General features: G+C 38.8%; 1 protein-coding gene across 3 annotated transcripts in view; it reads right to left on the bottom strand.

The window, feature by feature from the left end:
• Nucleotides 1–22,052, bottom strand: part of LOC149816615 (putative UDP-3-O-acyl-N-acetylglucosamine deacetylase 1, mitochondrial) — a 182,677-nt gene that overhangs the window by 56,923 nt on the left and 103,702 nt on the right. For all 3 annotated transcript variants that reach the window (XM_089986648.1, XM_089986649.1, XM_089986650.1), the window contains exon 6: nucleotides 624–768. In XM_089986648.1, coding sequence (XP_089842774.1) covers nucleotides 624–768 — 145 coding nt within the window. The remainder of the gene's footprint in view (nucleotides 1–623; nucleotides 769–22,052) is intronic.

Here is a 22,052-nt window from a genome sequence, read left to right as displayed (position 1 = left end):
GGTGGGTATTTGGTGGTATCACGTGGCAATGGCTTTTCCTGATATGCTGGATGGTGTTGATAGGGTTCTTCCCATTGCTTGCCAAAAAATTGGTTTTCTGGTCAGAGCTGGACGCACAACTTCGGGGTTTCCTGTCCCCTTGTATTCTTGCGGGGGACTTTAATGCACTTCTCTATCAATCAGATTTGAACAAACAGATCAGTCAGAGGGACGGAGCAGCTTTCAGCAGTTTCATTGACCGAAACCATCCAGTTGACCTTTCGCTTGGGGGGGACCATTTCTCTTGGTCCAATAAGTGTGCGGACAATCGTAATAATCCCTTACTATAGAGTAGGTTTGAGGCCAGGTACTGACTTCTATTCATTCTTCATTGGAGGAAAAGAAGGGATCGCCTTAGTGGATGGGGGCCACAAATCCGCGGAAACCTGTCCCTTTCTTTTGGGAGCTATACTATCTTCACCATACAATTCTTGTGTGAATTAGCATTCACTCCAGAAAGATGCGTTCTTGTTTATAGTCTGCTAAAATTCACAAACATCAAGATCCAAATTTCACAAGCAAAACATTCTTGCTTTCACATAAAATGTTGAAAGTGTTAGAAAAATGAAGGATAAAATAAGGACCTTATAAACAAGTATGTGTGCCACTGGAAGCCCTTGACTGCCATTTTGTGCAAGAAGAGAAAGATCCCCAACAAGATCTAAAACTTTATGTCGGCAAGGTTCATCGTGGAAATGCAAGTGTGGGTTGAGCCAGCCTTTGTATGCGCTACAATAAGAGAACGTGCAACATGTGCAAATGAAAATTAGGAAAAATAAAGGCGGAAAGTCCATTTTAGTGTACCTAGATGATGAACACATAAAGAAATAATATATGGATGATAACTTGAAGTAATTAAATTTTCAAGACCTTGCATTTGAAAATGCATGAACACGGCAACATGTAGAATTCATAAACTGTATATATCAGTCTCATAACAATAAAAAACTTTCTAATTCATTGGTGGTCAGTTATATACCACAAAAAAGAAGTTAATATGATGGCTGGTCGCCCTATAAGCTTTCTCAAGGATAATAGCAGTTAAAATTGGAATAACTATAAAGCATCAAGCACAAAATGAAACATCAGATTAAGGATAAAATAATGAAAATCCAAGTGATGCAAGAAGCCCATCATCAAGGCTCTCAAGAAGAAGATACAAGTAGGTTCTAGTCCAAGACTTCATAGTACATTTTCTATGTCATGAGGTCCAATATGTTCTAATTTCTAAACTAATGGCAGAGCAATGGTATGGCTTGAATAGGATGACTGGATATTATATGTAGAGGTGGGCAATGGGCGGGGGGGGGGGGGGGGGCTGCAGGCTGGCCCGGCACGGCCCAGACCGCCGCGGGCTGGGCTTGGGCCTATAAATTAGGCCCAGCCCACAGCCCGGCTCATTCAGTGTGTATATATATACATTTTTTTATATATACAATATAATATACATATTATATATAATATAATAGGCCCCGTCTGGCCCGATTAGGCCCACGGGCCTAACAGGTGGGCCGTGGGCCAGGGTTTTCCGAATGGGACTGCCCGAACCAGGCTTTGGGCCCTGCCCATCAATTGATGGGCGGGGCTTTGACCGGGCCAGCCCCTTGCTCACCCCTAATTATATGCATGGTTTCAGACTTTCAGCAACTATTCCCACCAGATACTCCAACAACTGAAACCATATTTCCCATTGTGTATGGAGATGAATATGCACACAGACACACACACATATGCATGTGCATGCACACACACACACACACACACACACACACACACACACACACACACACACACACATATGCACGCACACGCACATAAGGGTGGGCAACGGGCCAGGCCCGATGGGCAAGCCAACCCGGCCCCGCCATGGGCCGGGTTTGAGTCTAGGTTTTAGACCCGGGCCCATTAGCTACTGGGCCGAAACTCGGCCCGTTATATACATGGTCCGGATCCGAGCCAGCCCGATGGGCCTGAGCTATTTATTAATTTTTAATAATATAAAATTTTAAAAAATTAATTAATTGTATAACAACTTGGTAACTATTATTATTTACATAATTAGTTGCATTAATCTTATGAAAACTAGAAAGATAATTAGTTGGGTACATGGGAACTTGTTAATTATTTATTATTTACCTAATTAGTTGCACTAATTAGTTGGGTTTCGGCCAGGCCAGCCCGCTTCACATTGGCCCATTGGGCCAATGGGCCGGGTCATGAGTTGTTCTTCAAACCCGAGCCCGTTAAGAACCGGGCCAAAGCCCCGCCCGTTAGTAAATGGGCCAGGCCAGGCCACACTGAAAGCCCGGCAGGCCGAGCTCTAAACGGACCCAGCCCGGCCCGATGCCCACCCCTACACGCCACATGCATGCACGTACACACACATGCATGTGCACACACACACACACACACACACACACACACACACACACACACACACACGATAACTATGTCTTAAACAGGCGTATCTCCTCAATTGTTCTTAGCATCTATTCAGCAGAACATGTATTAGATTTGGCATTTTTCAGGTTTACATGCATTTTCAGATCTATAAAAATTCAATGGCTCATTGCACTAAAACTTGATGAAATAAAAAACAAATAATTTTTCACTAAATTGATTTGATCTAAAGCATGGTTTTTACACATTTGCAGGTTTAAATTAAGCAAAAAACACCTGCAACTATGTTTTTCAGAAGTGTTTAAGACATTTCTGACATGAAACTGATTGGGAACTACTAATTTTCTTATATATATAAAACATTATATAAACATAAATATAAATATATGTACATATATAAATTGGTAGGTGATGCGCTATGACAAAGTTGGGATAAGGCGTGATGATGATGATATATATTAGTAGGCATGCACCATGTTTTGGTGTGCCTCTGTGCAGTGTGCACCCATCTTGGACAGTCCAATCAAACAGTTTTATGGTCAAAAGAACTCAGTAGATATAATTGACTGTCTTACATAGTAAAAAAACAAATTCTGAATTGTGTGATTATTAAGAGTAAGGACCTTCAAAGGCTACAAAAGCAATGGCTCACAATACACCAAAATTTCACTACTCAAAAATTTATGATCAGACTTAAAAAAATACAAACCAACATGTGAGCCCTAGCAAACAAACCACGCTGAACCTATGTCACATGGATACGGCTGTAGATACATTATGACTATTATATAAGGGGACACAAAACGGGGTCAAAATGAAGTATCCATGTGACAGCACTCAACATATCCACGATGTTAGATTGATTGATGGAGAGGTTGTTGACCTTAATGCACACACAGACATGCAAAATCCCACACACACTATATACATATAATGAAACAAGAGTGCACAATTACAATGCCAATGAAGGGCTACACAAGTCCACAAATATAATATGGTCGCTAATGGACCAATAACAATCTCATAAAAGAGATACACAAAAATATGAAATCCACAAGATCATAAAGGCACAAAGCTCACAAGTGTAATATCGCGTATTTTCACACTTGGCCATTTTTAAGATTTTTTCAAAAATTTGGTGAAGTCTCGGAGAAAAAGCGTGAGGCTCGATTTTTAGACCGATACCTTTGAGTCTGATTTTGACCCAATTTTCATCGACAAGGTCGAGGCGAGCCAATCAAAATGTGGTAGAGAGTTTTATTTTTGACCTTTAAATTCAAGTAAAATTCGAGCAAAATTCGGGTTAATTTCGGACAGGAATCAGAATTATATGTGTGTTATATACCGTTGGATGCGTCTCGGAATTCTGAGCGCAACGGTACTTTATTTTCCTCGATTCGAGCTACGGTTGGCCCAAAAATCATGTTTTTCTGAAAAAGAAGTGGTTTGTCGAAACGGATCCGGGATTGGATCGGACTGGATCCAAAGCCTATGAACCGATTTTTATGGATCTGGTTTGGGTCCAAATCTGAATCCATTTTTGTTATGGGTATGGGTTTGGATCTTGGATTCGGATCCGGATCCGAATCCATGTCCAATATCTTTCCTAGCTTTAAATTCAATTTAAAGTTTTATTTTTGGGTTAAATATAGTTATAAAGTCTCTAGGGTTAATTTGGTTATTTTTGGAAGGTTATAAATAATTTTCATTAATAAAAAATTAATAATTAATTTATTAATTAATATCAATTCCGAAAATTATTTGTTGGGCTGAGTGTGACTCTCCAAAAGAGTCTCTATGCTTACCTAAAAGAGTTTAGGAAAGATAGAATTCATAAAAGAAGGGAAAAGTCAACATTTAAAGAAATTTTAAAAAAATCGGAAACTAGCCTTAGAAAGGGAGTTTCCAGAATTTTTGGAAACTCTCTCAAGAGAGAGGGCCGGAAAAGGGGGTAACGTGACCCCCTCTCCCTCACCTTTAAGTAAAGAAAAAAAAAAAGAGAAAGAGGGAAAGAGAGAGAGAGAGAAGAAGAAGGAGGAGGAGGAAGCCATGGAAGCCCCAGCCCTAAGCTCTATTCCACCATTTTTTGTTATTCTCGTGCAAGGTACGGGTTTCTCTCTTGCTTCGGATGAGAAAGAGAACATGGATTTGATTTCCATGTAGTGTTTTTTTGAGAAAATCCATGGGAAAAGGGTAAATCTAGTTATTTACCCTAAAATACATGGATGGGGTTTTGTAAGGCTTGTGTTCACGGTGGTATTTTCAATTTTATGTACCTAGCAACAAAAAATTTTCTGTGTCATTTTTACTCCAAAACAGAATTTTATTACATAGAAAATATGGTTTATTAGGTGTTTGTTCTTGACAGTTTTGGTTTTCAGAAATATCCTGTTGAAGGACACTTGAATGATGTTGTTATGTTTGTGTAAGCATGAATCATGGATGAAACTTTGATTATGCTTGTGTTCTTGTTCTGAGCATATGAGTAATACTCATGTACGAAGCATATCCATCTAGTAAAAAACAAAACTGTAGGTTCATGCATGCTGAATATGCATATTATGTGAGGTTGCAGCGTGTTTCAAATTCCAGTATTTCGAATATGTTCATAAACATGTGCTGGCCTGCTGGTAACAGGCCCCAACTCTTCTTTTGTGCTACACGGCCCAGCCGAGTGGGCTCGACTGGCCAGACAGGCAGAGTCTGGGTATGTTTGAGCCCAGCCGACTAGGTTGGCTGGGCATGTGTTACAAAGAAAAAAATTAACACTGCCAATGTGAATTGTTCAAGAGATATCTACATCTGATAGGATCCCTATGGCTTTGTTGTGTTCATCGTTCCAAGGTTGTTATGGTGTGTATCAATGATAACCCGCAGGTCAATACCAAAAATTTTCTAGTATGTCAAACTTTGGGTTGAAACATGGTTGTCAAACAACTCAAGGGTTTTCTCTGCATTACGTTTAGAAAGCCTATTATGGTGATTCTGAATAACAATGTTATGTAGTCACAGTATATTACCCAACAACTTGTAGTTTTTTTTTGCTGGTATTTGTTTTATATGTTTTGATGGAAGAAAAGGTCTTGTTAGCGTGTTTATAAACATATACCAACATCAATTATTAAATGATTTTGAGTATGTGGGTGTGTTTCAGAATTTTGACACAGTGGGTCTGTGTACTCTTGCGAAAGAACACAATTTGTTTTTTTGTTTTTTTTTTGTTCTTTTCTAAGATGTTAATTGTACAGTTGAAGCAAGTTGTTCTTATCAGAATGACTACTCATGGACCCTCCCAAGACTGCCATTTTTATCATATTTTGGAGTGCTAAATTATTATTCTTGCGCAAAAAAAAATGGTGTTCTAATCTTGATGAATTTTTTATAGAGTTCTGCATGTTCTTGCCTATATAATGTGTTACATTATTGCGTATGTTGTTAGTTTGTACCTACTGATACATGCATATTCACACAATCTCCGGTACACGTTGGTCCAGAGGAGTTCATGTTTTACACTTTAGAGCATATATTTTCTGTAAAACCCAGTTTAAAAAAAAAAAGATCGGACTCGGGTCGGGTCCAGACCCAACCCGTGCCCAGCCCCTCGAAAACCCCTTTTCAGAGGAGCTGGCAGCCCACGGCAGGGGGGGGATCTCCGGCGACACAGGGGGCGGGCCCTGTGTGCGCCCCCTCCCTATATAAAGGCGAGAGGGGAGAGGGGAGGGCTTACGAGCCTCCCCCGATCTCCCGACTCTCTCTCTCTGATCTCTCGTCTCTCCCCTCTATCTTTGCTCTCTCTCCCCCCGACTCCATCCCTCGCTCTCCACTCCGGCGAGCTTCCTTCACGGCAGCCACTCCCCGGCAACCTCCCTTCCCTCGGCAGCCCAGGTAAGCACCCCTTCTCCTCTCGTTTCCCCTCCCCCCTCTTTTCTTCCTCTGGTTCGCCGGAAGGCCGGCAGGTGGCCGGCGGCCCCTGCCGAGCCTTCCTCCTCCCTTTTCCGTCAGGCAAGGGGCACCGCCCCCCTTGCCTTCCTCTTTTTAGCAGGTAGGGGGCTCCGCCCCCCTTGCCCTCATCTTCTTAGCAGGCAAGGGGATCTGCCCCCTGCCCTTTTTACTATTCCGGCAGGGGCCATGGCCCCTGCCCTTTTTACTATTCCGGCAGGGGCCATGGCCCCTGCCCTTCCCTTTCGTGTAGGGGCCGATGGCCCCTACCCTTCCCTTAAGAAAGGAAACAGGAGCCTTCGGCTCCTGCCTCATTCCTTGGAAAACCAGCAGGGGCCGACGGCCCCTGCCCCTCTCTTCACCGACAGGGGCCACCTCTAGCCCCTGTCTCTTTTTTTTCTGTCGAGCAAAAGCTCGGCAGGGGCCATTGGCCCCTGCCTCCTCTCCTGTTAAGCCGCAGGGGGCCTTTGGCCCCTGCGCACCCTCTCCCTACTCATTTCCTTGGCAGGGGCCATCGGCCCCTGCCCCGTTCTTTTAAAATCTGGCAGGAGCCGAAGGCTCCTGCCCCTCTTTTCTTTGAACCCAGCAAGGGCCTCCTAAGGCCCTTGCCCCTCTTTTTTTGAAGACCCAGTAGGGACCGATGGCCCTTGCCCTCCTTTAGATATCCGGCAGGGGCCGATGGCCACTGCACCTGTCTCCTTTAACGGCATGGGTCATTGGACCCTATCCCATTCTTTTTCATAACTGTAGGGGCCGATGACCCCTGCATTGAGTTGCGGAGAAATCGAGTCTTCTCCCGATCCTTATTCATCTTATGCATGTTAAACAACGTACTTTTGTAGTGTTACGCAACGGAGCCCATTCGCGCCCCGCGAACTAAACCGACGATCACCTACGCTCGTAGACGACTTCCTCGCAATACCCCAAGGTAGGAGAAGTTGCACAATGACTTAAATAACTAAATCAAACTTAAATAATTAAAGGTTGAAAGGACTTAATTACATATCTATATACATATATGTATATAAGTACGCTTTTAAATTCAAGGACGCGGTTTCGCGATCCTTGTCCTTTGCTTCCGCATTTCCTGTTTCTATTTGCCATCGCGCTTTGCGCCCAGGCTTTTGTTTTCGCATTTACTGTCTTTTAATTCAAGGACGCGGTTTCGCGATCCTTGTCCTTTGCTTCGCATTTCCTGTTTCTGTTGCCGTCGCGCTTTGCGCCCAGGGTTTTGCTTTCGTATTTACTACTTACTGTCTTTTAATTCAAGGATGCGGTTTCGCGATCCTTGTCCTTTGCTTTCACATTTCCTGTTTCTGTTTGCCGTCGCGCTTCGTGCCCAGGCTCTTGCTTATCGCATTATTGTCTTTCGTTTTTGCCTTGCCATCGACTCAACGTATTCGGGAGGAATACTTATTCCACTATTTTTACCCGATATATTTTGGGAAAACCCTTGATCTGGGGCAAGATCAAGTTGTTGGGTGATGGGTTCTTTTGCAAAGCCCATTTACCAAAACCAGTGTCGTGACTTGCATAGCATCCAGACACTGCGTCATCGGATGTCAGATTCGAGAAAATCACATGCCATATGTTGGCAAGTTGTGGGTCGTTTCGAAAGATTTAAAATGTTAAAATAGCTTTCTAAAACATTATATTTTTGCGAAACACACTCCCGAGGCTCCTATTAAGGACCTATATCCCTGTCCTCGTAGTGTACTCTTGAACATGCGAGGCATGTTAGTACTACGACGATTGGATGAAATGGTCTTATGACCTCGATCAGTGCTTTGTGCACGTTGATGAAAACACATATAAAAAAGAATGGGATCGCCTTTATAGGCAAGATGCTCGTTTTGGTCTAATGGACCAGAGCATGAAGAATGAGGCAACGGCTAAGAAACTCCGTCGTGCTCAATTCAACATGGCTTCGTCAAGAGAGAGGACGAAGGGTAATAACTCCGATGGACAGACTATTTATGGCTTTTTCGGGCAAAAGACCCATCTTCCCCAGTCATCGGAGGTTAGGGGGGATAGGGGCTACATAAGTTAGCCTAACACTTTTTACAAAAGTTTGGATGCATCCCTATCAAGCCTTGGGGACTTACTCTCTCGACCATCGGTCGTTTCCATAGGAATAGGATTCAGTCAGCCAACCGAGGTATCTTAAAATACTTGACATAATGAACACTCGGCTTGGTCTCGGCTATTTCGACTCACGTGCCATGTATGTACCAACATGGCCGGTTAACAAGTAATAATTAATTTGAGCATGCTCACCTTTTCAGTTTGTTGCACTTAGTTTGTTTTCTCCAGTTTATTTACTTAGTTTGCTCGTTACTATCTGCTGCATAAATTATTTATGCGTAATTTAGTTCTTTCTGTTTTTGTGCTCACCTACTAGTTTTTCGCAAAACTAACCCATTTCATGGGTACAGGTGACAAATAGGTGCATCAGGCGATGGCGCGACTGCGAGATGATTTAAGGATCCACTGTTTCTGCTCGTAGTTCTTCTTTTGGACATTTTGGTTTTTGATACAGTTTTCCCTAGAGGAAATCCAAATTTTGTACAAACCTGACACTTTCTTTAAATAGAAGAAATGGTTTCCTAAGTATTATTGCAGATCATCCATGGTAAATCTTTGTTCTCTCGCTAACGTGCCCAAGGTTGTCAAACTTGTCCTTTTTCTTTTAAAGAAATCGTTTCCGCTGATTTTAAAAATAAACTCTGTAAAGAAAAGGAATTTTCAACTATTTCAAGGAAATTATAAAGTTCGAAATTTTGGGGCGTTACATTTTCCTTTACTGTTACAATATGGTCGAGATAGGTTTTGTTTAGCATAGGCAATTTATATTGGAACTGTGAAAAACCAAACACATGAGATTGTTAATGCATTTTTTAAATCTGCCTAAAACTCTGCAAATTCCTTGACGTGTAAAGGCTTGTTGTTTCTTTAAAACCCATGGCAATATCTGTCAAGAATGCACAGGATGTGAGCACTGCGCACCCTAGTATGATCTGACTTTTCTGTTATCATGGGTGCAACGATTCTTTTACAAAAAGGGAAATATATATAATATGCAATTTGGAGTGGATCTGTCAAAATTTCCTTTGCTTATGGGAATAAAATATGCCAAGTGTATTAGACTTAATCATATGCATACAAAGGGGTGATATTTCTTATGTGCTTAAACTTGATAAGTAATCCTTGTTCGAAATTATTGTTGTAAGCGAGTGTACTTGTGCATATACACATGAAATTTAGATGCTTTTGTAGGGTCAAAACGGCATGGTTGTTCACATGTTTTAATTGGAATGATTCATGAATGAACTCTTGCATTTGACATGAGTACGTGCATGGCATGAAAGCATGCATTTAATATGGGTGTGTGAATTTATGCTTATGCTTATGAAATTATTGTTTCATGCACAGCTTGCATACATGAATGTGCATTGAAAAGCGTGTGAAAATAATGCATAAGTGGCATACTCTTTATGATTTTTTGCTTATGAGGGCATTGGTGGCCAATTGGATCATCAGGGGTTGCGTGAGCCTCGAGGACAGGTTGTTCTCTGCTTTAGTGGTTTTGATGCATTGCAAAAATCAAATATGATATTATGGTTTTACTGCACTGTTCTCTGTTGCCACGGGTTGTGGTCCCGTGAAAAGCTTGGCATGCTGTTTTGCAAGCTTATGTTATTAATTTTACATGTTGATTCACAAATGTAAAAGAGATGAATTAATAGCAAGATAAAAGAAAGTAAAGAACAATGTAATTTATGTTTCCTTGATGTCACTTCTTTAGTGTGAGAATCTTGGAGGTTGCGGTTTGGGGGAAACCGTGAGGATACAAAAACTCTGTGTGCATTATTGTTGCCCCTGAACTCGATATTGAGGTTTTTCTCCTGACCACGGTTTTAGTGAGAGTCCGCCACTTTGCCTGAGGGTGGTGTGTTTGACACAACTGTTGTTGTTTTGGTATACTAAGAAAGTGGTGTCAGTGGATGTTTTTCACGGTGTCCCCGACATTGGATGTTGTTTTCTAATGTTCCGATGGATGGTGTTGTTTCCTGATATCGGTCGAGGGCTAAGTTTGGAACCCATTAATAAAATATAAATTGTGTGCGAAATTACTCTGTGAACCCTACTTAACCTCGAGTATTTTTTACCTTTTTGGTGTATCCGCGGGCAACGGTAGTTAAAAAGAGGAACTTAAATTGTATGCATTTAATAGGACATGCATATGGAAAAAGAAAAACTTAAATGAAAGATAATAAAAGGTTTATGCATTGCACATAAATCATGCATATTCCTGCTATGCATTAGATCATGCATATTTACTTGTCCCCTTAGTTGTTATATGTTGATGAATGCATGGTGTTGTTCCCTAATGCATGTTAAATGCCCTTGTGGCTTAAATTGTGATTCATGTTGCGTAGTTAATGTTCCCTCATGCTTAATGTTTATTTTCTTTGTGAATGAATGGTCAATTATCTTATGAATTGGTTATGACTGTATCCCTCTAAGATATTACATGAATCTTATTTATGTCATTTATTCTTATTTGATTCACTAAATGGACCTGTACGCAGGATTCTTCGGATTCTGACACCCCACTTTTGTTTTTTGCAGCCTCAGATGCCTAGTGGGTTGACCTGCTTCTAAGAAGAGTCACGAGGGGACTACACGACTACATGGTAGATTCTTGGAACGACGTGACTCTTTTCTTTTGTCTTTCTTTTTTGCTTTCTTTACTTTCATTTACTTATGTCTCAGACTCTTTACATTTAAATAAATAAAGTTTGGTTTGATTTTAGTTTGGAATGAAAGACGAGTATAAGATCCCTTATGGTTGGTTGGTTATCTAATGGTAATTGGAACTGTAAAGGCTCCGGGTCTCTGGGATTGTTTTCGAACTTATTTAAAAAAATATATTGTATTAACACACATCAAATGCTTTAGAAAAACATAGCATTACATAGAGAGGATAGAGCCTCACATTCCTTTAAGAGAGGTAGTCCAACGACTAGTTGGACTGTCTTTCCAACAGTCATATTGATTTTTCATTAAAGAAACAAAAAAATAAAAAAGACTTTTACTAAAAAACATATTATGAAATGACCAAAATACTCTTTATATACGTATATTGTATAAATATACGTATATCAGTTAGGTATGAATATATACACATTATTTTAACACTCCTCAAACTTATGGTGAAATCACTGAAAGTTTGCTAAGAAGATACAAGAATCTTGGTAGAGAAAGAGCTTTGGTGAAGAAGTCCGCAATCTAAAACTCGAACTGAACATATGGTAAAATAATCATTTCCTTGAAGTATTCTTCTTGAACATAGTGACAATCCATCTCAATATGTTTTGTTCGCTCATAAAATGTGTGATTGTTGGCTATATATATGGCGTTTTTGTTATCACTGTGAGTTTTCTCCAGAGCCTGCGAACGAGAAATTAAGAGAAGGAAGAGAGAGAGGCTGCAATGAGTCACGATTTCTCAACAACAGAAATCGTGACCTATTTCATTAATATATAGGCAAAAGCCCTAATACATAGCCTTCATAATAACCCTGATAAGATGGGGTTATTTACAAGTATGCCATTATGTTGTGGACATGCTACATACAAGTAGTTTGGATCCGGATCCGGATCCAAACTGTAAATACAAAAATACAAAACACGTATACTACACTGTCTAATAGTCTCCCTCAAGTTGTGCATGATTTTGGATCATGGACAACTTGCTCTTTAGAAACCAAAAACGGCACTTTGTGAGTCCTTTAGTGAATAAATCAGCCACTTGGTCTTCTGTTCTAATATAATGGGGCTCAATCTCTTTTTCTTCAATCTTCTACCTGATAAAATGCTGATCAATCTCAATGTGCTTGGTCTTGCTGTGATGAATGGGATTAAGAGATATTTGAATAGCATTTTGGTTATCACAAAAGAGAGAACAACTAGCAATCGGCTCTTTGAGCTATGTTAACAAATGTCTAGTCCATGTTACTTCTGCCGTAGCAGCAACCATTGCCCTGTATTCTGCTTCTGTGCTAGATCTAGCCACTGCCTTCTGTTTTCTACTACTCCAGGAAACAAGATTGGCACCAATGAAAACGCCATACCCTGAAACTGACTTTCGATCATCAGGATCTCCTGCCCAGTCTGCATCTGAATAAGCAATTATGTCATGAGCAGTATTCATGGATCTGCTTTTGGTGTACAAAAGTCCATCTCCAATAGTACTCTTCAAGTACCTCAGTATCCTCTTTACTGCATCCATGTGTCCCGTCCTTGGCTCATGCATGAATTGAGAAACTTGATTGACTGAATATGTAATATCGGTCCTGGTAAAAGTAAGATATTGAAGCATTCCCACTAGACTCCGATATTTGGTGGGATCATGATACAAGTCTCCGTCTTGCACACTTAGTTTCTGGTTAAGCACACTAGGGGTAGCAAGAGGCTTGCAATCTTTCATTTCACCATTTTCTAACAGATCCAGGGTGTATTTATGTTGGGTCAAAGTAAGTTTATTTCCTTGACTATCCACTTCTACTCCAAGAAAGTACCGAAGGTTTCCAAGGTCCTTCATTTTGAACCTTTGACTCAGAAGGTCTTTAGTTTCTTGAACGTGATTCTCACTACTTCCTGTAATAATTATATCATCAGCATATATTAACAAGAAGGTAGTAAACTCCTTACCTCGAAGAATAAAGAGGGAGTGATCCAATTGCGATCGATAGAAACCATGTCTTTGAATTTCTAGAGAGAAACTCTCAAACCAAGATCGAGATGCTTGTTTCAGTCCATAGAGAGCTCGATTTAATTTGCATACATATTCCTTTGAATCTACTTCTGTATAGCCTGGCGGTTGTTCCATGTATACTTCTTCCTTCAAATCCCCATAAAGAAAGGCATTCTTCACATCTAGCTGACTTATTCTCCACTCCTTACCTCGAAGAATAAAGAGGGAGTGATCCAATTGCGATCGATAGAAACCATGTCTTTGAATTTCTAGAGAGAAACTCTCAAACCAAGATCGAGATGCTTGTTTCAGTCCATAGAGAGCTCGATTTAATTTGCATACATATTCCTTTGAATCTACTTCTGTATAGCCTGGCGGTTGTTCCATGTATACTTCTTCCTTTAAATCCCCATGAAGAAAGGCATTCTTCACATCTAGCTGACTTATTCTCCAACCATAATTGACAGCTAATGAAAGAACAATGCGAATTGTACCCATTTTCACAACTGGACTAAATGTTTCATCATAGTCTTGTCCAAACTCTTGAGTGAATCCCTTGGCTACGAGACGAGCTTTGTATCGTTCAACACTTCCATTCGGTTTGTATTTGATCTTGTAGACCCATCGTGAGCCAACAACATTTCTATCTGGAGGTCGAAGGACAACTGTCCATGTTTGACACTGGTACAAAGCTTTCATCTCTTCATTCATGGCTTGAATCCATTTTTTGGAATTAATGGCTTGATGAAAATGTCTAGGCTCAGTCTCTTTCTCAATCTGTGACAAAAATAACTGAAAATCCATGGTGAAATTCTCATAACTGACCCACCTTTCAATAGGATGCCGAGCTCTTTCAGATCGTCTGATCGGAATAGCTACTGTATTAGAAATTGAAGAAGTAATGTTGTTGGATGGATCAAACATAGGATCTTGTTCAATATCATCTGAAGTCAAGAGTGAGTCCCTTTCTCTTCTCCTATAAACTTGCCCAGCAAACTTGTTAATCTCTGGAGGATGTTCTATTTCAAGTTCCTGTATGCCATTGTATCCATCTTGACAGGATGTTCTTTGAGCACAGGAGGAAGAACACTCATCATTGGTTGCAGGAAAGAGCTCTGCACTGAGCCATGGATCATAAAATAGAGTATTCATATTGGTTTGGGCAGAAACATATTCTCCATCTCCAAAATCATTCTCATCAAAAACTACATTCCTAGATATCTTAATTTGTCTGTTGTCAAGATCATAACACCTGTACCCTTTGTGGTGATCTGCATATCCGACAAATCTACACTTGGATGCCTTAACCTGAAACTTGTTTCGCAGAGAAGAGTCAATATGAACATAACACGTGCAGCCAAAAAATTTTAGTTCATCATAATGAGGATGCTTCCCAAATAAGACAAAAAAAGGTGATTTATCTTCTAAAAGCTTCATGGGCAGACGATTAATAATGTAAACAGCATAGTGAAAGGCCTCTGTCCAGAGTCCTATGGGAGTATGACTTTCGTGCATCATGCTCATAGCGCTTTTCACAATGTGACGGTGTTTCTGTTCTGCAATTTCATTCTGTTGGGGTGTATGCGGGCAAGATACTCTACGATTTATCCCATTATCTTGGAGATAATTGATAAAATCCCAGGAGGAGTATTCCCCCCCACCATCACATTGGAAATGTAGAATATTAGAAGAAAACTGAGTTTTGACAAATGTATGAAAACAACGAAAAATAGAGAAAACTTCTTATTTATTCTTCATGAAATATATCCAAGTGAAGCGAGAGAAATTATCAATAAAAGTAACATAATATTTGCTGCCAGAATTAGAAGGATTATGAGCCGGTCCCCATACATCGGAACAGACAATTTCAAAAGGCCTTGAAGCTCTCTCATTTATTGAATGAAAAGGAAGAACATGACTCTTACACATTTGACAAATTGAACACATTTTATTATCTGGTCTAGGAATCAGGCCAGACTCAGGAATAAAACCATCAGATACGAGTCGCTCAACGAAGACTCGACCACAATGACCAAGACGCAAATGCCAAAAATCAGGCTTATTACACTTATTTGAAGATTGCAAATTGAACACATGAATATGCTTTGACGACATGGACTGAGGAGAGGACTTCAAGGTAGGTCGAACACAAGTAGAAGGGTCCTCCTGGAAGACATACATATTTTCTCGGCGTTCCCCTCTAGCGAACGTCTTCTTCGTTTGTAGATCCTTGACATAAACAAAAGACGGAGTAAATTCAACAGAAGAATTGGTATGATCAACAAGCTTAGAAACAGAAACAATATTTTTTGTAATATTTGGGGCATGAAGAACATTTGAAAGATGAAGTGGGGATTTAGGCAAGAGGATAGAAACATTTCCAATGTGGGTGATGGGGTGGTGTGACCCGTCTCCAGTGACGATGTTACTTTTTCCAAAATAAGGAGTTAAAGTAGAGAATTTACCCGCATTACCTGTGACATGAGTAGCTGCCCTTGAATCAATGTACCAGACTCCTTTATCATCGCGTTTCAGATCAAGTTCAGACAATGCAGCCAAAAGAAGCTCTTTCACATCGCCACCAAACTTTGAAGGGTTCTCCTTTCGTCCTGACGAGCTCTCACCCTTTTGGAACTTTCCTTTGTTCTGTGGATTGTGCCAACAGTTGGCTTTGACGTGACCTCGCTTGTTACAGAGATAACAGGTGGGCACGTTTTTCAGATTATAAGGAGAGGCATTCGGGGTGGGTAGTAACCCACGCCCCCCTGGAGTACCTCGTCCTCGTCCTCTGCCTGCATCAAAATGACTATCACCGCGTCCCTGGCCAAAGAAAACACTAGTAGCAAGAACCTGTCCACCAGTGTCATGTGACATCCCCTTTAAGGTCATCTCATATTGAAGGAGTTTCGCTTGCAAGTCTTCAAACGATGGTAAGCTGGGTAGACATAACAATGAGGTCGAAAGAACATGGAATTTTGATCCTAATCCATTCAAGGCTTGCCTGACTTTATCTTTGCCTGTCACTTCATATCCGACAACAGCTAGTTGAGCGCTTATGTTCTTGACCTTGTTCAAGTATTCCATGACAGACATGGAACCCTTAGTAAGGAGTTGAAATTCACGCTGAAGAAAAGAAATTCTAGCCTCTGAAATCTGAGAATATGTCTTCACTAGCCGGTCCCATAATTCTTTTGTTGAGCACTCATCTGGAATTCCCACCAATACTTCTTGAGAGATAGTGGAGATAAGGAAAGCAACTGCAGCTTGATCACGCTTCATCCAATTTTCATATTGGGGATTTGGTATTCGTTGTATAGAATCAGCCTCGTTTCCATCCTTAGTTTCTTGTATGATAAATTCTGGAGGGGCTGAAATTGATCCATTTAAATGTCCAGAAAGACTTTGACTTTTAATGAATGGAAGAATTTGTCTCTTCCGGATCAAGAAATTGGAATTGGTAAGTTTTTCAGAAATGAGTTGGCCAAGAAAGTTGGATGAGAGAAAAGTTTGAGAAGAAGAATCCATGACTTAGAACAAGAAAAAGAATATTATTGGCGTGTGCAATCGGTATATAAATGCAGCAAATTTTTTTTTTAAACAGTAGAGAGCTGAGAATTCAGCGTGAATCTGATTATCAGAACTGATACCCGGATTATCAGGTCTAATCTGATTTGATAAAGGAAGCTAAGACTTTTCCTTTCTTTTTCTTTTCTTTTTTAAAAAATATATATATATAAAAAAGTGCACACAACAATAATAAAGCAGAAATAAAATGAATATCGTTGATGTACAGATCTGTCAGCAGCCGATAAAACCCAAATATGTGAAATTGAATGGAAAGGTGAGAGACAAATCTGATTTGGTACAAATCCAAAGAAGCTAATCCAAATCGAGAGATCTACTGATTCGATGGACAAAAATATCATGAAAATGGATTTGACCCAAACCCAAATCAGTTTCAGCAATCAAACTGGATGTAAAGAGATGTGAAGATGGAGGAATAGATTGAAGGAAGAAGTACGAACAGATTGAAAGAAGAAGTACATGGGGCTGGGTCTCGTATTCCAGTAGAGAAGAAGTACGAACAGATTGAAGGAAGAAGTACCTGGGGTTGGGTCTCGTATTCCAGCAGAGGAACAGATTGAAGGAAGATCTGAAGACGGCAGAAGTACCTGGGGCTCGTATTCCAGTAGAGGAAGGAAGATCTTGTATGGACGTACCTGTGTAGAAGAATTTTAGCCCTTGGATCAGACGTGCTCTGATACCATGTGAGTTTTCTCGAGAGCCTGCGAACGAGAAATTAAGAGAAGGAAGAGAGAGAGGCTGCAATGAGTCACGATTTCTCAACAACAGAAATCGTGACCTATTTCATTAATATATAGGCAAAAGCCCTAATACATAGCCTTCATAATAACCCTGATAAGTTGGGGTTATTTACAAGTATGCCATTATGTTGTGGACATGCTACATACAAGTAGTTTGGATCCGGATCCGGATCCAAACTGTAAATACAAAAATACAAAACACGTATACTACACTGTCTAATAATCACATCATAGTTTTGAAGGTTCTAAAACATCAACACCCATATCTAAAAGTAATGATCTCATCCACACGACCTCGGTGGTTGTTGTAGCCATTGCCCTGTACTCAGCTTCCGTGGAAGATAAAGACACTTTCTATTGTTTTTAGCATCACTAAGAAATGAAGGAATCACCTACAAACACACAAAAACCTTTAGTTGAGTGACGGTTATTGGGATCTCCTCCCTGGTCAGAATCAGTATAAGCAATAAGATTTAAAGATGATGAAGAGGATAAAAATAACCCTTTATATGTAGTTTTTTTGACGTATCGAACTATTCTTAATACGGCACTCATGTGAATCGATGTAGGCGCATGTTGAAACCGACTTCTAATGTGTACTGTATGTGTAATGTTTGGCCTGATAATAGACAGGTACATTAATGATCCGATAAGTTGCCTATAAGAAATTGAATCATCTAATAATACTCTGTCTTCAACTCTCGTTTTTGCATTTATCACTTTAGGAGTATCGGCATATTTTGTGTCAGTGATTCCCGAACGCGCAACAATATCAGCTGCAAACTTGATTTGAGACAAAATGTACCCTCTTGGCGAATATGCTACTTCAATTACTAAAAAATATCTCAAAAAACCAAGATCAGTCATATCAAAAGATTTTTTAAGCATAATTTTAATTTCTTCAATTTTCTTCTGATCATTTCCAGTGATGATCATATCATCAACATAAAAAAAAAAATGATAAGTGAGGTACCTGTAGATCTTACAAAAAGAGCAGTGTCAGTGTAACAAGATTTAAATCTAAGGTTTAACACAGTACCACTAAAACAATCATACCATGCTTTAGGGGTTTGTTTAAGCACATATAAAGCTTTTTGAAAAGGAAAAACCATACAATTTTCAATAGTCAAACAAGGGGGTTGATCCATATACACTTCTTCATTTAAATTTTCATTTAAGAAAGCATTCTTAATGTTTAACTGATATATAGTTCATTTTATAATGGATGCTACTGCAACTAGAGCCCTAATTGTGGTCATGCGAGCTACTTGGGCAAATGTTTCTTCATAATCTATTCCATATTCTTGAGAGTATCCATTTGCAACTAATCTTGTTTTATATCTTTCTAAGGACCCGTCACTCTTTGTTTTGATTTTAAACTGTCACTCTATAATGGATCCTATTGTCTTTTTTCCCTTGAGAAGATGATGAATTGCCCAAGTATGGGCCTTGTGTAATGCATCTAATTCTATTTTCATAGCTTCAACTCATTCTTTTATGTTTTTAGCTTCTTTGTAGTTAGATGGTTCATGATATGAATGAATTGCTAGAAGGCAAGCCCTATAGTTTGGAGAAAATGATTCATAAGAGACAAACCTATTTGGAGGACTATGTATTCATTCAAATCTTCTAACATTAGCTTCTTCAATATTTGTTGATTGATTATACCTTTCAAAAGCACATGTATGCTCTCTATTATCTTGTCTAAGAGTATTGTAAGAGATTATGAGTTGGTTCTCTTTCTTCACTTGAATCATTAATAAAATCAAAATTATCAATATCATTATCATCAACAATTTTATTATTTGATTTAGGTAACAAATCAAATAAAAAGGCATACTCATATTCTTCCTTAGGTTTTTCAAAATCAAATCCATTTTATTTTTTAAGAAAAGTAATATTTCTAAAGACATAAAGTTTATCATTTGTTTAATCATAACATCGATAGCCATTTTTATTTTCGGCATATCCAAGAAAAACACATTTTATAGCTTTAGGAGAGAGTTTGTTATATTTTTCAAGAAGCATAAAACATTTACATCCAAATACCCTTAGCCTTTTCAAATCGGGAGAAATTTTAAAAAGTTTTTCAATAGGAGATTTGTTTTCCAACGTTTGAGAAGGCATTCTATTTATTAGATATACCGCATTGAGAGCGGCTTCGGCCCAAATTTTTTTTGTAATTTCTTTTGAAATAAGTAGGGTCCTAGTAGTTTCAATAATGTGACGATGCTTTCTATCGAAAATACCATTTTGTTGGGGTGTCTTAGCACAAGATCTTTGATATAAAATACCATGAGTTTTTAGATATAATTGAAATTCATTTGAAAGAAACTCTCCCCTTGAGTCGGAGCAAAAGACTTTAATATTTGTTTTAAATTGATTTTTAACAAGATTGTGAAAATTTTTAAAAAACGAAAAACTTCATATTTGAATTTAAGTATATCCAAGTATGTCTACTAAAATCATCTATAAATGTAACATAATATGAATAAACGCCTTTTGACATAACGGGAGCGAGACTCCATACATCCGAATGCACTAATTTAAAATTTTTATTAGTCAAGGAAGTTCTAGATCCAAAAGGCATCATTTGCATTTTTCCAAGTATACAATCTTCTCATACAAAATCTTTATCTTTACAAAAAATTTTCAAAAATGAAAAATGAGATAATTTGGATATACTTGGGTGTCCTAATCTTTCATGCCAAAGATCTAAATTAATGTTTTTGACATGATTACAAAAAAGAGTTTTTTGGTAAACATAAAGAATCCATATAATAAAGATCTCTTTTATGGCCTTGCCCAATCAGCTTCTCTGACTAGAGATTCTGCACCTAACAAGCCTTAGATGAGAATAATACTTTACACCCATAATCAAAGATTTGAGAAACCGAAAAAAAGGTTTTAAGTCTATTTTGGAATAACCCTCACATTTGGAACAAAAAAAAAAATTGAGATATTGTTGTGGTTTCCTATACTTTTAACTTTTAAAGAAGTACCATCGACGATTGATACATGTGAAAAATATGAATTAGTGCAATCAGATAATAAAGACTCATTATGAGTCATGTGAAAAGAGGCGCTCAAATCCAAAATCCAAGAAGACCTCTACTATTTGGGCAATTGTCAAATCATTGAAGTTGCCCTTTTTCTTTGATTCTTGAAGTTCTTCACTTATGACGGCCACTTTCTTGAACTTGGGACAATCCGGTCTTATATGCCCCGGTTTCTTATAATGATGACAAATGATTTTACCCTTGTATCCTACTTTATATCTTCTTCCATTATGTCCTCCATTGAATTTTCTTTCGAAGTAAGGTGGTTTATATGTTTTTTACAAAAAATTTAGGTCTTGATACGGCAAAAACCTCATCATTAGACTTATGCATTCCAAGTCTTGTTTATTCTTGGCAAATTTGAGCAAGAGCCTCACTTATAGGAGTCAAAGTCCTATGAAGTAGGAGGACCTAACTTACTCAAATTCCGATCGGAGACCATAAAGAAAAAAAAAATGTTCTCTTTCTACTTGTGACTTCCTCCTTTCAATAGCCGAACCTTTCCATTTTTGTTCTAACATAGCTAGTTCATCTCAAATAGGAGATAAAATACCATAAAAGTCTCTTACACTTTTATCTCCTTGTTTGGTATTATGTACCTTGTCTTGAAGATAATATAGCTTAGCCATATCTTTTTGGATGAAGGTGCTCTTTAGGAAAATTCACACATCACATCCCTTTTAAATTTGATGTTGGTGGTGATGTTGAACTCCAAGGTATTCATGAACCATAAGAGAATTTGAACATTAATAGTTTCTCAATCCTCCAACTTGTTTTGATATTCTTACAAAGCTTTCTCTTTTTCTTCTTCGGATAAATCTTTGACTTGATCTCCTCTTCTTGTCAATTTGAGTTGAGGTTCATTAGTGGTTCCACTGACAAAACCCCAAAGCTTTTTACCTTTGATGTGATTCTCCGTAGCTGCTGCCCACATCAAATAATTGTTTTCGTTGAGCTTGAGATGATGGAGACGAAATATCTTTCTCCCGTAATAAAAATTCTTGTGTAGGAAGAGTGGACGAGGACTAAAGGTTGAAGAGCACCATCACAAGGAGGACAATCCCAAGATAGCTTCTGATACCATGTAATGAAACAAGAGTGCACAATTACAATGCCAAAGAAGGGCTACACAAGTGCACAAATATAACATGGTCTCTAATTGAGTGATAACAATCTCATACAAGAGATACACAAAAATATGAAATCCACAAGATCACAAAGGTACAAAGCTCACAAGAGCACAATAGAAAAAAATATTGTATTAACACACATCAAATGTTTTAGAAAAGCAAAGCATTACATAGAGGGGTGAGGCTCTACACATTCCTTTAACGACTAGTTGGACTGTCCTCCCAACAGTCATATTGACTTTTCATTAAAGAAACCAAAAAAATAAATAAATAAATAAAGACTTTTCAGTCCTTAATGGACTGCACTAATATATATTGTGAAATGACCAAATACCCCTAATATACGTATATTGTATAAATATACGTATTTCAGTTAGGCATGAATATATACATAGTATTTT

Source organism: Nuphar pumila, chromosome 14, assembly GCF_984573655.1.
Source record: "Nuphar pumila chromosome 14, dmNupPumi1.hap1.1, whole genome shotgun sequence".
NCBI classification, from domain to species: Eukaryota; Viridiplantae; Streptophyta; class Magnoliopsida; order Nymphaeales; family Nymphaeaceae; genus Nuphar; species Nuphar pumila.
This window is presented reverse-complemented; position numbering and strand designations above follow the sequence as displayed.